We start from the raw sequence: 16,066 nt of genomic DNA, 5'->3' as shown, positions 1-16,066 counted from the left end.
AGTTTACCTGGCCAAATGGCATCTCCTCGGAATGAGAGTTTTTCGTTTCAGACATCAGCCTGAAGGTTTAAATTCCCTTCTTCACTATTGACACATAATTAAAGCATACCTCTTTGACACGCGAATTCTGGTGGAACACATTTTATTCACTTTAGAATCTTTTGGCCCTTGAAATGATGATTTACAATCTCCCCATCCCTTGGGGGCGTAATTCCTGTGATTTTTGCATTTGAGACATGTTTCTTTTAATGCACTGAGTTAAAGAGGAAATAGTTAAATCAAAAAAGAAACAGACACACACACACACAGACACACACACACACACACACACACCAGCCTTTTGAGCAAGGAATGTCCCAGGCTATGAATATGAATGCACTAATACCTGTTCAGCTGTGCATATCAAGCTAAGCGTTGTCCTCTGGGGTGTTGGCTACTGGCTGGCAAACTCCTAACCTCAGCCCAGGGAGGAAGCATTGTATTTTACTCATCACTCTAGTTACAAGGCATTCTGTGCTTCCCCAGGAGCTGCTGAAGTGAGAGAGTTCCCCTTTCCCATTCCTGTGTTCCATTGCTTATCATTATGATGGGCCCTGTTGGCTTGAAGCTCAGGAGAGACAGTGCTGCCTTGATTTGCATGATAATATATAATTATCTATATCTCCTCTTTGGTTCAAAAGCACAGTTCAACAGGTTAGCTTCTGTCATTTTAGTACAAGTCTCACTGAGATGCTTCATTAGCATCCATTATAGTAAGAGCAAGCTCAAAATGCCTAGAAATTGCAACTGAGGCTGCCCTGAATGTGCCCTGGGCTTTTTTATTTTTTTTTAATGTGATATCCATAAACCATCCCTTCCTAAAAGGCAGAGCAATCACCTGCCACTTCTGATCTTTCCTGCAGATCTTGTGGCTTGGATGTCAATAGTATTTTTATGTGTGTTTTTCTTTTTTTGTGATAGCAACCTTGCTTTTGATGAGTTGATCAAGAGGAAGGAAGGCCCATAATTCATCTGCTCTGTGTCTCAACCCATCCGTTGGGATGGTCTCAGAGATTCAGGGTCTTCTTTCCTAAAGAAATAGGACTAGCTTTTGAAGCCCTTTGCCAACCTGGCCTATGCATGTTTCATTCCTATTGCTCCGAAAAGCCCTGGCAGGACGTCTCAAAGACAAAATGTTATTTCTTGGCTGGAAAGGTTTGTCTGAACTGCTTTGTCTTGGCTTACCTCCCTTGGTTGGCAATACAGTGCTAGCCTTCTTGGCCCACATAGACACAAGAGGGACAAACTATTATAGAGAAATATGAGAATGGTTGAACAGCTCTGATCTGAATTATTAAAAAAAAATACCAATTACATTGAGAAATTGGCCAAATCAGAAGTTCAAAGATACCACTTTGGTGGGGGGGGGGGGGGGGAGAGTGGAGCAATGGTGCCAGAATGAGTTAGCTCTCATTTGAATAGATGGGTGCTCATTCAAAACAAAGGATATCTTGGGAGGCACCCAATTCATCTCCACCTCCTAGAGAATAAAAGCTGCCAGCTCTCATATCTTTTGACCCACAAACAGTGAACCTGAGGCAGGGCTGTTAGAGCTAGGTACAGCTAGGACAAAGCAGCTCCCACTCAAGCCATCCACCATGTCTCCTCTCTCAACACATCTTGCTCAGTCTGGTCAAGTGTGGCAATAGCAGAGCCTTAGCTTCCTTTCGGAATGTTCCCCTTAACAAAACCCCTTTTCTCTCTCATTGGCACTGAATGGTAGCATTACTTCATTTCATCCTAATATTGAACTATCCCATCTTTCTCCCCAGCGATGGTCCTATTAACAACAACCTTAGTCATAAAACACAGGCAAATTATTAATGCAAATTTGTTTCTTCTCTCCTACCCTCCCCCTTTCTTTTTCAGCCAAAGAACCTGAAATTGGAAACTTAAATGTTTCCGACATAACTCCTGAGAGTTTCAATCTGTCCTGGACAGCTACTGATGAAATCTTCGAGACTTTTACCATTGAAATTATTGATTCCAATAGGTTGCTGCAGATGGTGGAATATAATATATCTGGTGCTGAACGAGCTGCTCACATCTCAGGGCTCCCTCCTAGTACTGATTTCATTATCTACCTCTCTGGGCTTGCTCACAGCCTCCGGACCAAAACCATCAGTGTCACGGCTACCACAGGTACTTGAGCATTCTCTCCTTTCTGACGCTCTCTTTCCACAGGCTTCTTTGCAGGCTGAAGCTACTCCTGCTCACCTATCGGAATAAAAGCCACAGGGACAACAGTTTCCTTCAGGCTTTCATGACAAGAGGCTGCAGGGTTTTTTAAAGCAACTCTCTTCCAACAGCAGCCCGGAATGGTGCATTTAAATAAAGCCCCCTGCCTGGGTTTATCACTGGACAGAATATTTACTTCACAAAAGGTACTTTGGTCTAACTTCTCATAGAGAGTCTGGAGAGAAGAATTCTCCCTTTCAGTCACTGAAAAACCGGCACCACGGTTGTTCTTAGCTTGGAAAGGTTTTTGTCACCAAAGAGCCCTTGAAGGTTCTGTTTTTGTGTAATCCTCGTGTCTTTGTCTTCCTGAAGTCTAGAATATCCTCATTTCAGGGTATTTTCATGATGTAAGGAAAGCATTGATAGCATTTATTTTTGTTTCAAACTGAGAAGAGGAAGAATAAGGGCAACTCATCAGATGAGGGCAGGAGCCACCCTCAACTTCAACACGGTCTCTAGTGGGTATCTACCCTTGGAAGAGTTCACTCTACATGGCTACATGGCTAAAAGAGAATAGACCAGTTCAAACAAGGACTTCAGTTTATGCAGTTGCAAAGTGCTCTCACTTGAAATCTGCGCTGTCTGTAGTATCTATACATGCTTTCTGCCAGGCAACTGAAGAAAAGCCCCATATGAACTTAGAAAAGAGAGTTGCCTAGTCAAAATAGCACTTATACACATTGTCCTCTCTTAACAGATAAACTAACACCATTAACTGAACAATACACATATCTGTAGGAGAAAAGCAAAAGTTTTCCTTAGAGTTTCCTAGTTTCTTAGGAACCTAAGAAAAAGAACAATATTCTAGCATCAACATTATCACTTAAGTCACCACAGCTAAGGGAGAATCTAACTTCATGCTACAAGTTGAGACTACAAGTTGTATTCAAGGTAGTTGCTTGAAGGAAGGGAGCTATCAACTATCAATATCTGGTTCCCAGCTCAGCCAGATTAAAGTCTAACAAAAACCGAAGGGAGAAAATCAGTCAAGTTAGTTTTCAACAAAGGACAAGATCCTTTCCAAGAAGGTGGAGTCTAAAGCATTATGGATTTAGTCTTGTTTTGATTTTTGAACTGCAATGGTGATGTAACTTCACATGCTTTCATGTTTCCTTCTTGCTTTTGTGGCTGAACCTCTCATTACTCAACTCACTATCTCCAAAGTGACCTGGGGCAATGTGTCCCTGTCATGGAAAGCTCAGAAGCCTAGCTCGAATAGCTTTGTTGTAGAAGCTAGTCATTCTGCAGTGTGTCCATGTCATGGAAAGCTCAGGAGCCTGACTTTGATAGCCTTCTTGTAGAAGTTAGTCATTCTGATCAACCCCAGGAGACAGGGGTACACTCTGTGCTTGGGGCCAGCCAAAGCTCGTCATCACCAACCTCAAAGCCTCATCCAATTACATTGCCCACCTTCATAGGTTGATTGGCAGGTAGTGTGCCCTGATGGGCTCAGCAACCACAGGTATTTCCTGTAATGGACTCTACTCTCCATTGAACTTCTCTCAGTAGCTATCTAAAAATCAACCACTACCCACTTTCCATCCTTCTAGTTCTTAGATTTGGTAGAGCCAACATCAGAGCGTTAAAGCTTTCACTCACTCCAACTTAAGGAACTTCAGTGTCTGACCTCTTTTTCATTTTCCCCTAAATATCCACTCCCATCTGGATTTGCTCTGTTTGTTTAGAGTTAACATTTTTTGTTTGAATTTCTAAACCATCCTTTCATCTGATCTGGAATAATCTTTTCCAGTACCAACCATTATCATCTCTCTGTGGTCTTTCTAATCAGTTTGCCTGGGTCACATTCAAAGAAATGTGTGCATGCCAAATGCTTTGCAGTCTCCTTTCTACTAGGATTTTAAATAATGGTGACCCCAGCATGCTGAGAACAGACCTCAAATCACTGCCCCAGAACCACATGAGAAATCCTAGTGGTCACATCTTGTTCTTAAAAATTTTTTTTTCATCTGTCTGGATTTCCTATTGTGAGATAGGTAGTTCCTTTTTTTAACATTTACTTTATCGAGCATTGTTGTCACCCACTGGTCTCTGTTCCAAAGGGTGAGCATGTGCCTTCCATCGATTGTTCTGTGAAGATCTTCATGCATGTGGTAAATATTCAGAACATTCAACTTTTGAACATGACTTATCTTTCCTGACAACATATCAAAAGATTGTTTCAAACGGTTAGAAGTGAGGAAAGAAGGATGTCCCTTGCTTGCAGGGACCTCTCAGTACAGCCTAACTGGCATCCTCTTCCTTGAGTTTTTCCCTGCATCTTACCACTCCAGCTTGTTTGTATATTCTGTGAGTTGGTGAAAGGGAAGGTAAAACTAACCTCAAGACCCTAGATCTTGTTCTGCACAATGTGTCAACACTGCTCTCCTTTGGTAGCATGTCAGAGAAGAATCCCAATATGTATGCTTAATCAACAGACTGATTTCACAGTTAATTACAGGGAAAGGACCATGTTCCATTTGGAGGACTTGGTGTGGTTGAAGGACTTTGCAAACGCTGTAACTGAATATTATAGCAGCATTAGCTTCTCAAAGGAATTGATAAGTCATTTCATGTTACTGCATTTGTCTCTCTACTGCTTCTGAACCAGATTCTTTTTTTTTATTATTTAATTTTATTGTCAAGGTGATATACAGAGGGGTTACAGTTACATACATAAGGTAACGAGTACATTTCTTATCAAACTTGTTACCCCCTCCCTCATTTTTCTCCCACCTTCCCTCCTCCCCCCCAGTCCACTGACCCCCCAAGTTGTACAGTTATGACAGACTCTTTAGTCTGAAAGACTTTAGAGCATCAAGTTGTGCAGTTAAAATTTGCCCAAATGAATCCTTCAGGAAACTTTCTTCTTGACCCTAAATTCTATTACTAATATCTTAATCATCCAGAAGAATGGCCTCTGCCTAAAATACAATCTGGATTGAATTCACTTTAGTATCAATATTTTGTTTTGTTTTGTTTTCTGGTACTGGGGCTTGAACTCAGAGACTAGGTGTTATCTCTTAGTCTTTTTGGTCAAGGATAGCATTCTACTACTTGAGCCACAGCTCTACTTCTGACTTTTTGCTAATCAATTGGAAATAAGAGTCTGGACTCAGGAGTCTCAGCTCTCAGACTCCTGAGTAGCTAGTATTATAGGTGAGTCACCAGCACCCAGCAGTATTTTTATTTTAAAGATGAGCATTTAAGAAGCCAGCCCCATGTATATCTAGGTTGAAACTAGCCACAACAGCCTCTTGCATCAAATGAGTTCCTCTTATCATTAACTGTCTAGATTGTCAGGGACAAAAGAAAGATAACCTCAGTGAGATCATCCATCTTTCCCAGTTATCTAAGAAGTAAATTCCCTAATCAGAAAATGCACTGCTTAGCTTCAAGTTTTCCTTTAGCTTTTGTACCTACCGGGAATTTTTAAATGGAAACCATCTCCACCTTAAGAGATTAGAATAAAATATGTATTTTCCAGTGATGCATATATTTGAATTTCTGGAAGGTTTTTCTAGCTAATTGTGAAATTCAATTAAGTATCTTCTAAAGCATACTCAGTGGAACACAGGTTCCTCGGGATATTCAAAGACATTCCTAGCATAGGCTATCCATTGATCAATAAGGTTATGAAATACTTTGTTAACAAAATTAAACAATTTATTTACAGAACTAGCTCAACAGCTTTTAAAATGCTAATCTGGTTCCACAGATCATTATGGCAAAGTGTAATATTCAATGTCAAACTGACATATTCAATTATCATGCATGCTTCATGAAGAGGCTGTCTTTTCTTAGATCATCTTAATGAGCCTAGCATCCCACTGTAGTCATAATACCCTTTACATGAATTCTCCCTACTGCTCTAATGGCTTGTTCACTTTTCTTCTTGCATTACTAGTAAAGTTCATTCCTATATTTTAAAAGAATGCAAGTCTATACCTGCAGGAAAAGCAGGTCATTGTAATGTATTCAGATACAGATACAGCCTGGTGTGCTGTATTTTCTACAAGTATTTGGAGATATCAATGCATTTGTGCTTGTGGCATTTTAGAGAAATCTACTGCTTCCTCTAATAATGTCTCTCTCTCTCTCTCTCTCTCTTTTTCTCTGTCCATGTTCCTTCCTCTTCAGAGCCAGAGCCAGAGCCACAATTGGGCACACTAGTGCTTAGCAATATTACTCCTGACAGCTTCAACGTGTCATGGACCGCTCAAGCTGGGCTCTTTGCAAAGATTGTTATCAATGTGAGCGATGTTCATTCGCTGCACGAGTCCCAGCAGTTCACAGTGCCAGGAGACACCCAGCAAGCTCACATCACGGGCTTGGTGGAGAATACTGGCTATGACGTTAGTGTAACGGGGACCACCTGGGCTGGCAGCCTCACCAGACCCCTCACTGCCTTTGTCATTACAGGTACTCAAAGGGTCTCTCCTGTCTGTCTAGGATTCTGATGCAGGGAGAGGGGAAAGCATTCTAAAGGCAAATTGAATGCAAAACACAATCTTCCCTCTTCATGTAAATGCCTTATTTTTATTTTTCATGGACGGGTATTTGTGACAGGTACAAAGTGATATTTTAATATATACATACATTATAGAATGGTTAAGTCAGATTAATTGTATCAACCACTTCAGCTTTTCTGTGATGAGAATATTTAAAATTGACTTCCAAACGTTTTGAAATATACAAATCGTTGTCAACCAACTGTGCAATAGCTTGCTAAAACTTATTCCTCCCAACTTGCTGAACTCTGTATCCCTTGACCAACTTCTCCTTTTTCTCTAGGCCCACAACCTCAGCTTTTGATAACCACCATTCCCCTCCACTTCTGGGAATTCATTTTTTTTTATAGATTCCTCATAAAATTTAAGCTCATGCAGTATTTTCCTTTCTGTATCTGGCATTTTCACTTAATATAATGTCTTCCAATTTCATGTGTGTAGTTTACAAATGACAGAATTACCTTCCTTTTGAGGCTGTATAGTATCCATTTGTATATAGTTACCATAGTTCCTTTATCCATTCATCCATTGATGGACATTTAGGTTTTAAGGCACCATTATTCACAACAGCCAAAACACTGAAGGTAAATTTCTAAAAAGAAAGGATGCTCTGGGACAGGCAAAGTCCTTCAAACCCCTCATGGAAAGCTGAGACAGTATTTTCCACAGTTGTTTAAAACATTCAGAGGGTTTTTCTTTTTTTTAGTCTGTGCATGTTTGTGTGCCAGTACTGAGGCTTGATCTCAGGGCCTGGGTGCTGTCCCTTAGCTTTTTCACTCAAGGCTGGCACTCTACCACTTGAGTCACAGCTCTACTTCTGGCTTTTTGCTGGTTACTTGGAGATAAGGGTCTCAGAGACTTCTCTGGCCCAAGCTGGCTTCAAACCTCAGTCCTCAGACCTCAGCCTCCTGAGTAGCTAGAATTATAAGTGTGAGCCACAGGTGTCTAATACTTTCAGGGACCTTTGTGCCCAATTTTATAGGCTGCATTATTCGTAGCTTGGAGAATCTGCTTAAAGAATAAATTTTAAGTTAAAAAAGACAAGGATTTTGTCCATAAATACTGATGTATAGCATAGTTCATAAAGCATTTGTGTCAGGAATATAATAATCTATCTTTTTTTCCCTTAAAATACTTATTCTGGGGGCTGGGAATATTGCCTAGTGGTAGAATGCTTGTCTTGTATACATAAAGCTCTAGGCTTGATTTCTCAGCACCACATATATAGAAAAATCCAGAAGTGGTGCTATGGCCCAAGTGGTAGAGTGCTATCCGTGAGCAAAAAGAAGCCAGGAACAGTGTGCAGGCCCTGAGTTTAAGCCCCAGGACTGGCAAAAAAAAAAAAATACTTATTCTGAAATTTTCCAAGTACAATATACCTGTGAACTTTTGACCTTGGATGAAGGATAAATCCTATGGTTGATTAAACCTTAACTACATATTAAACTTAACTTCTAACTGTTCCTTGAATCGCATGAAGAAATGATTTTGTATTTCCTGTACTGATAAGTCAATGAAAAAGCCTACAAAATTCCACGTGAGGGTCAGTTAGCCAAATCTCACTGATTAGCTTCTGGGAAAAGAACATAGCTCTCCAGGTCTTCAACAGATCTAATGAGTATTTTACCAAGGCTAGGTCCTTTCAACTGTGTCCCAATAGTATGTGGAAAATAATGCCCTCTAAAATAGCCAACTAGGTAAGCACATAGCTCACAGGTAAAATACTTGCCTGCTGTATGCAAGGCCCCTGGCTCAATCCGCAGCAATTTGGAAAACAAACCAACAAATAAACAATAATAACAACAAACACAAATGCCTTCAAGGAGGAGAGAATCCAGACTCTGTTTGGGATTTGAGATGTGGCTCAAGTAATAGAGTACTTGCCTAGCAAACCCAAGACCCTGAGCTCAAACCCCAATACAAGGAAAGGACAGGAAAGGAAAAGAGAAATAAAACAACGTTGGGCATGTAGCTTGGTAGCAGAATGCGTACCTAGCATGCAGGAATCCTTGGGTTAGATCCAGCATTGCAAATAATAAATAATCAACAAACCCAAATAAAAAATAGTAGAGCTCTACAATCACAATTTCCCTAGTATTTGTAAGAGTCAATCAGAGATACTTTTTATGTAAGATTAAAAAGTGGCTCTTGGGCTGGGGATATAGCCTAGTGGCAAGAGTGCCTGCCTCGGATACACGAGGCCCTAGGTTCGATTCCCCAGCACCACATATACAGAAAACGGCCAGAAGCGGTGCTGTGGCTCAAGTGGCAGAGTGCTAGCCTTGAGCGGGAAGAAGCCAGGGACAGTGCTCGGGCCCTGAGTCCAAGGCCCACGACTGGCCAAAAAAAAAAAAAAGTGGCTCTTTTTCCTGTCAAATTATCGGAAGGCAATAAGGGGTAGGGGACGAGCCTCGTTGCTCAGGAGAGGAAGGCTATAAATCTGATCCCATTAGGCCTTTGCTTGTAGCCTCCTGCAGGACCTCACACTAAATAGAGAAGAAAAAAAAAAAAAAGGCCGAAAGTGCTGTTCTCAGAAATTCTAGATCCAGGGGCTGGGGATATGGCCTAGTGGCAAGAGCGCTTGCCTCCTATACATGAAGCCCTAGGTTCAATTCCCCAGCACCACACATACAGAAAATGGCCAGAAGTGGCGCTGTGGCTGAAGTGGCAGAGTGCTAGTCGTGAGCAAAAAGAAGCCAGGGACAGTGCTCAGGCCCTGAGTCCAAGGCCCAGGACTGGCAAAAAAAAAAAAAAAAAGAAATTATAGATCCAGTTACAGTATTATCTACACTACTCCTTGATGTGAAAAGACTGAATCTTAAAAGAAGCACATTAAAAAAGAAAGAAAAAAGTATGAACAGAAAAGACGGGGGCGGGGGGGGGGGAGCACTTGGCCCTTGGCCCTTGATTGCTAATTAGCCTGAGAGCATTTGTTTTCATTGGAATTTGATGCTTTGAAGGACAAAAAGACACTTATCTAAACAAAACCAGCCACAGAATTTAAGACCCTGTTTCACAGACCAACAGGACTGCTTGCACAATATATAGAATTCTACCTTTACCTTTGGTAGAGTTTAATTCTTTGGAAATCTTTACATGAAAAAAATGCCTCAAAATAAGCTATAACTGTTTCAAAATAAATACAGGAAACCCAAGCTGCTGCAATATTGAAGTATCTGCTTAGGGTTAAGGGTATTCATTCTCTTATTCATTCCATCACCAAAAGCTCCCTTTTAACATTTTTCTTAATTTCCCATGGATTTGACCCTGGTCATTAGTGCGAGGTCACTTATCTCTTTGAAAATTCCTATTGAGCTGCAGTGGGAAAGAAGGTTCTAACTAGAGGCTGCTAAGGAGCTTTGGCCATGGAATTCCCCATCCTTTCCCTCTCTCATAACACATAAACACACTCAGCTCAGTGTTGTTTTACTGGAGAGGCAGGACTTATAGAACCTTCCCTACTCATCCTGTCTCTGCCTCAGGACTCAATACCACTTGCTAATTAGACGTTGGCTTGGGATGTGGAAAGAATATAAAACTTGAGAATTGGAAGACACTGTTAGACACCAGCCTAGCCATACAAGCAGATATGTCATCTTGGATAGCTCATGCTTTTTCCATTTCCTTAGATGTCATAGAGGTTGGGGCCAGGTAGCAATACCAACCTTTCAACATCGTTGTGACAATTAAATAAGAAAACAAGTGTGACGCCTCCTCTGCAGCTAAGTACTGAGAGAAATATAGATGATACAAGCTCCCTCCTTGAGAATCCCAGTATGTGACAAAACCCCTTGGCATCTGAGGAGTAAGAGTGACTGTCACACAACTTGTTGGTGAAGGAATGAACAAAGAAATAACAAGAGAACTTACTGAAGGTCCAGATATATCTTTATTTTCTAAATGTATCCAGAAAAATAAACAGCAAAAGAACTGGCAAATCTAAGAATTCCTTCCTGGGCTGTAAACATAAATTGTTAATCTGTCTAGATAAAAATAGCTGTACTGCCTCCCTTTATCTCAGCTTAGGAGGATGCGTCACTAATTGGCCTAATTGACCCAATTCAGAATGTGAAAGAGAAGTAGAATAGAAACATGTGAAGTGTACAAAAAGCAAAACAAAAACAGTTTTGCTTCAAGAACAGAATTAGGCAAGAGGCCCAAACCCAACGCCCAAGAAATCCTATTTCTAAATAAGAGATTTTTAGAATCTGATTCAACTTTCTCACATACTATCCTTGTGACTTTGACCAAGCCAATTGACTTTTCTGAAATTAAGTTTGGTCACCTGGAAATAGAGATCATACCTACTATCTTAAGACAATTATTCTAGGTAACACTACCTGTTACCTAAAACATTCGTCCTAAAGATTCATTTTCCAAGCATGCAACGCGGGGGTGGGGGGGGTGACTGACTGGGTATCTATAGGTGTTCTTGCGATGTGCACTGTTCTAGCAGAATCATTGCTGCTAACCTGAGTTCTTGTCACCCCTCCCTTCTTTCAGAGGCCTTCCCCCTTCTGGAAAACCTAACCATTTCCGACATTAATCCCTACGGGTTCACAGTTTCCTGGATGGCATCGGAGAATGCCTTTGACAGCTTTCTAGTAACCATGGTGGATTCTGGGCAGCTGCTGGACCCCCAGGAATTCATACTTTCAGGAACCCAGAGGAAGCTGGAGCTTAGAGGCCTTATAACTGGCATTGGCTATGAGGTTATGGTCTCTGGCTTCACCCAGGGCCATCAAACCAAGCCCTTGAGGGCTGAGATTGTTACAGGTATTTCAATTCAAGTGAACCATTCTTTCCTCCTCTAGTTCCTCCCCTTCCGTGTTGTCTGTCTATGGTAGCATCATGATTATTAACATCATTGTCCATCTTCCCCACTTACTCCATGGATATGATGTGTTCTTCCCTGTGTTCTCCATACTTGTGTGTCTAACGAGCAACTCCCCGTTCCCATCCCAGATGTGAGAAGGTAGAATGTTTCCTGTTGGTGTCCCAAATCCTTAGCCTATGTCTTAGCCATAGACCTTGTATGCCTGCTCCCTTCCCTTTCCCCTTTGTCTTCATCCTGGCTGGTCCCCCAGCAACATTTCAACCTTCTCAAAAGAAATATACAAATGAGTATATTTCATAAATGTCTCCATCTTGAACTCTACACCATGACCTAATTGTTTTATTGGTCAGTTGTGGGGCTTGAACTTTGGGCCTGGGCACTGTCTCTGAGCTCTTCATCACAAAGCTAGTTCTCTACCACTGAGTCACAGTGCCACTTCCAGTTTTCTGGTGCTTAATTGGAGATATGAGTCTGATGGACTTTCCTGCCTGGGCTGCCTGGGCTGGCTTTGAACCACGATCCTCAGATCTCAGCCTCCTGAGTAGCTAGGATTACAGACATGAACCACTGGTATATGATTATACCATGATCTTAACAAACTTACTCAATGGTATTGTCATTGGAAAACTAAACTGCAACTAATTAAACTGCCAAATACTAGTGTCAGAGAGATTCTTTGACACAGACTAAATCTATCATTTTCTCAGGACTACTAGTTCCTAGAGAAAGGTAACATGAGCCTGTGTTTACTCGTCTTCCTAAAGACTCCTACTTCCACAGATGATTCAAAGGTCTTACTTGGCGAAGAAGGTCCATGTTCAAACAAGTTTCAGAACAGGATCCTTGGCTACAAGATTTTTCAGAACATCCTACTGTATATCTCCCAGAGGGCAATATTTCCCAAACTCCTCTGACAAGGAACCCCTTTTAAGGAAGAAGATCCAACAAACGCAGTTACTTTGAGTATACTTTGGGAAATTCTGTTTCAAATATACCTTATCTAAGTGCTTATCTAGTGGTTAGAGTAGCAAGAAAAGAAAGTCAAACCAGAAAGGCAAAAATAGGAACCTTCTTTAATAAATCAGCTCAGAGAACAAAGCAGAGAGACCACAATATTTGCAAAGTTGTTTTGCTTGGGCTCAAGGAAAATATAATCAGCAGAATCATCACAGGCAGCTCTACAGATCATTAACGCTGGTTTATTTGTCTTTTCCAAAAGGAAAGAAATAAGCCTTGTAGTAGATGGGCACTTGGCCACTGGAAGACAGAGAGCAAATGTAAACAAGTCACTGGCTTTGAACTCCTTTAATAATATGTGGGAGGGGCCAAGGTTGAGTCCAGATGTGGATTTATAGATTGCTTTTAGACAAAACTCACAGTGGCAAGCATATGGTTGGTTTGTGTTGAGTGTGTCCACTCCACCCTTCCCCTGTCCTGGCCCTACCCATTCCATTAATGTCAAATGGTTTTGTTTTCACTATCTCAGGACACTTCTGCCTTTGCAAGCGGGGCATCACTGCATACTGATACCCCAACAGACAGCAGAGCGCACGGGCTGCTATAATGATGATCTTTATCCTCCTTCTCCCACCATTTTCTCTCCCTCTAGAAGCTGAGCCAGAAGTTGACAACCTTCTAGTTTCAGATGCCACTCCAGATGGTTTCCGTCTGTCCTGGACGGCCGATGAAGGGATATTTGACAGTTTTGTACTCAAAATCAGAGATACAAAAAAGCAGTCTGAACCACTGGAAATAACCCTCCCTTCCCCTGAACGTACCAGGGATGTGACAGGGCTCAGAGAGGCCACTGCCTACGAAATTGAACTCTATGGAATAAGCAAAGGAAGGCAATCCCAGCCAGTCAGTGCCATAGCAACAACAGGTACTGTAAACAAACAGAAGAGAACAGAGAAAAGTCATGACTCGGGGCACTTTTTCCTACAGGGTTGAATAATTACAAGAGCTTTGGATGCAGGCATTGGACAAGCAGGCATTCAGACTAGCTCCTTCAATAACAGGCTGTGTTATCCTCCCCCATCCCCTCCCCCCCACAGTGTGGCTAAGTCTATGCAAAGAGATCACGGTGCCATTTACCTAATAGGGTTGTAAGGATTCAGTGAGATAATTCATGTAAAATTCTCGCAGAGTCTGGCTTGTAGCAAGAACTCAGCGCAAGGAGAACCAGTCTCATTGTCTTTCACAGTATTCTCCTCCTGGCACTTACGGAACTGAAACCCTAGGGGGAAATCTTCCCTTCTGCCTATCAGTTCATGAGATTTTATCCAGTGATACTATTTGCAGGTCCTTGCTCTTTGGTGCAATGCTCCAGTTGCACTACATAGGAACAAGGGATAAATAACACTTCCAATTCTAAGTTTATTTATAAAATGCTGCATGTGAATAACAGAAACTAACCAAGGAAGATGGAAGGAGCTAGCAAGGCATCTTCACAAAGCTCACTAACTTTCAACAACTCTGAAAGACACCTAGAGGGAAAAAAAAGCAATCCTTCTCCATGTAACCTGTGTCAAGGAAGGAAAAGAAACGTTCAGTAACATGACTCCCCAGAGTAATAATGCTGACACTTCCTTTACAAGGCAAAGGAAATCCCTCCAACAGGTGGAATGAATTCTGTCAGGACACTGAGGGAGAGACGGCATTGTTTAGAGACAACTATTTCTAAGAAGGCAGAGAAAAGAATCACGAAATCACAGGGTAATCAATAGGGACCTGAGCGGTGATTAGCTCACCCTTGTCAGGTTGTGCAATAAAGAATCTGAGCCCAGAAAGGTGAAGTGATTTTCATAAGGTCACACAGTAAGATCTGGAGTAGAATCAAATAACTAGCTCATCCCAAGCAGATGAGATGACAGATAACCAAGGAACATACATTCTCATCCTCTCCAACAGGCAGGGAGACTGACATTCGCTAGAACTCGCTCCTTTTTATATAAAGCCAGTTGTTGTTTTTAATGTCAAGTTTCAGACCTAGCAAGCTCCAGGAATCTACCCATAAAAACCGTAACCAGGATTTGTAGACAGAGAGAAAATGCTGGAACTCAGGCAGCAACTCAGCAAGAGGGACAGACAGGGACAGGCACCGTGGCCCAGATGGAGATGTGGATCCCAGCCTCCTCCTCCCCACCATGGTGGCCAGTGAAATGGCTGTGGATAGAGCAAGGGCCTGATTCTGACCTTGCTTTATAAACACAGCTCTTCCAAGTTTACTTCTGATTTTGTTTTGCTGCTCTTTTTTTTTTTTGAAGTCTTGCAGTTTTAAAGCAAAAAAGAGAATAAATAATCACAGACTGCCTTTTATTTTTATTAAGAACAAAAGAGAAGAGGAGCATATTCTTGGGGAAGAGTCCCCCTAAGATCTCTCTGCCTGGAGGTCTTGGAGTTCACAGTGAAGAGGGGTGGGGGAAGGCCTGTAGCCCGGGTATGCCCAGCAGAGCAGATGCCTGTCGTCATCAGCTCTATAAATTTCCATTTTGTTTGTTCATCCTCTTTCCTCGGTACTCCCACCCCACCTCCCACCACTGTGAACCCTCCTCCGTGAGGTCCTGTCCCTCTTTCCTCCTGATAAGGAGCTGTTGTGACTCCTCCTTGCCTACAAACATGAGACATGTCTGCCTGAGGCACCAGCTGCCCATCCTGAGTTGTGGAGTTGCAGAAAAAGCAAGCAGCCCAGTGCTCAGCCAGTGGTCTCCAGGGGCCTTCTTGAAGTCCAATCATGGCTTCCCATCTGTGACCTTAAGCAGGTTTCTTCCTTCCCTGGACCTTGATTGCCTCATCATGGAAAGTAGAATTTATCTCAGGATCAGGCATAAGGTTTAATGGAGACAATGAATGTTGAGTGTTAACACAATTGTAGCTGTATTAACATAGTAACAATATGATTTGTTATTATGCTCAGTGATTCAATGGTTTTGTTTTGGGTATGAATTAGGATTGAAGTCAAAACCTTACATTTTGCTAGGTGGGTGCTCTACCACTTGAGCCAGGTCTTCAGCTTTCCAGATAGGATCTCATGCTCTTCTCCCAGGATGGCCTCAGACCACAGTCTATTTCTGCCTCCCAGAGAGCTGAGATTTCAAGTGTGCATTACCACACTCACCCCATTAAATTTTACTTTCAATGGGCCAATTAATAGTTAGAAATTAGAGTCTAGTCAATTGTTCCTTAGCCTGGTGGCTCTATTTAGAAGCAGCCTCTATTCCAGTATCACCACTTTCTTGTCCTTCCAGGCAAATGCCTCAGGGAATCTCCAAGACACAAGCAGACCACATCCAGGAAACCCTCAACCCATTTCACAGATAAGAAAATGGGAGACCTTAGCCAGGCGCTGGCGGCTCATGCCTGTAATCCTAGCCACACGGAAAACTGAGATCTGAGGACCACGCTTCAAAGCCAGTGCAGGCATGAAAGTCCACAACACTCTTAG

At 42.0% G+C, this 16,066-nt stretch overlaps 1 protein-coding gene across 6 annotated transcripts in view; it reads left to right on the top strand.

Moving 5' to 3' along the window:
• Positions 1-16,066, top strand: part of Tnc (tenascin C) — an 88,795-nt gene that overhangs the window by 51,028 nt on the left and 21,701 nt on the right. For 2 of the 6 annotated variants that reach the window (XM_048340400.1, XM_048340391.1), the window contains one exon: positions 13,232-13,504. The exons of 2 other annotated variants lie outside the window; for them this stretch is intronic. In XM_048340400.1, coding sequence (XP_048196357.1) covers positions 13,232-13,504 — 273 coding nt within the window. Of the gene's footprint in view, positions 1-1,908; positions 2,182-6,420; positions 6,697-13,231; positions 13,505-16,066 lie in introns of all 6 variants that reach the window. 2 more of the 6 variants (XM_048340416.1, XM_048340374.1) reach the window with 2 other exon arrangements.

The sequence above is a fragment of the Perognathus longimembris genome, chromosome 1, assembly GCF_023159225.1.
Source record: "Perognathus longimembris pacificus isolate PPM17 chromosome 1, ASM2315922v1, whole genome shotgun sequence".
Classification (NCBI taxonomy): domain Eukaryota; kingdom Metazoa; phylum Chordata; class Mammalia; order Rodentia; family Heteromyidae; genus Perognathus; species Perognathus longimembris.
The sequence above is the reverse complement of the archived record's forward strand: the minus strand, read 5'-3'. Positions and strand labels throughout refer to the sequence as shown.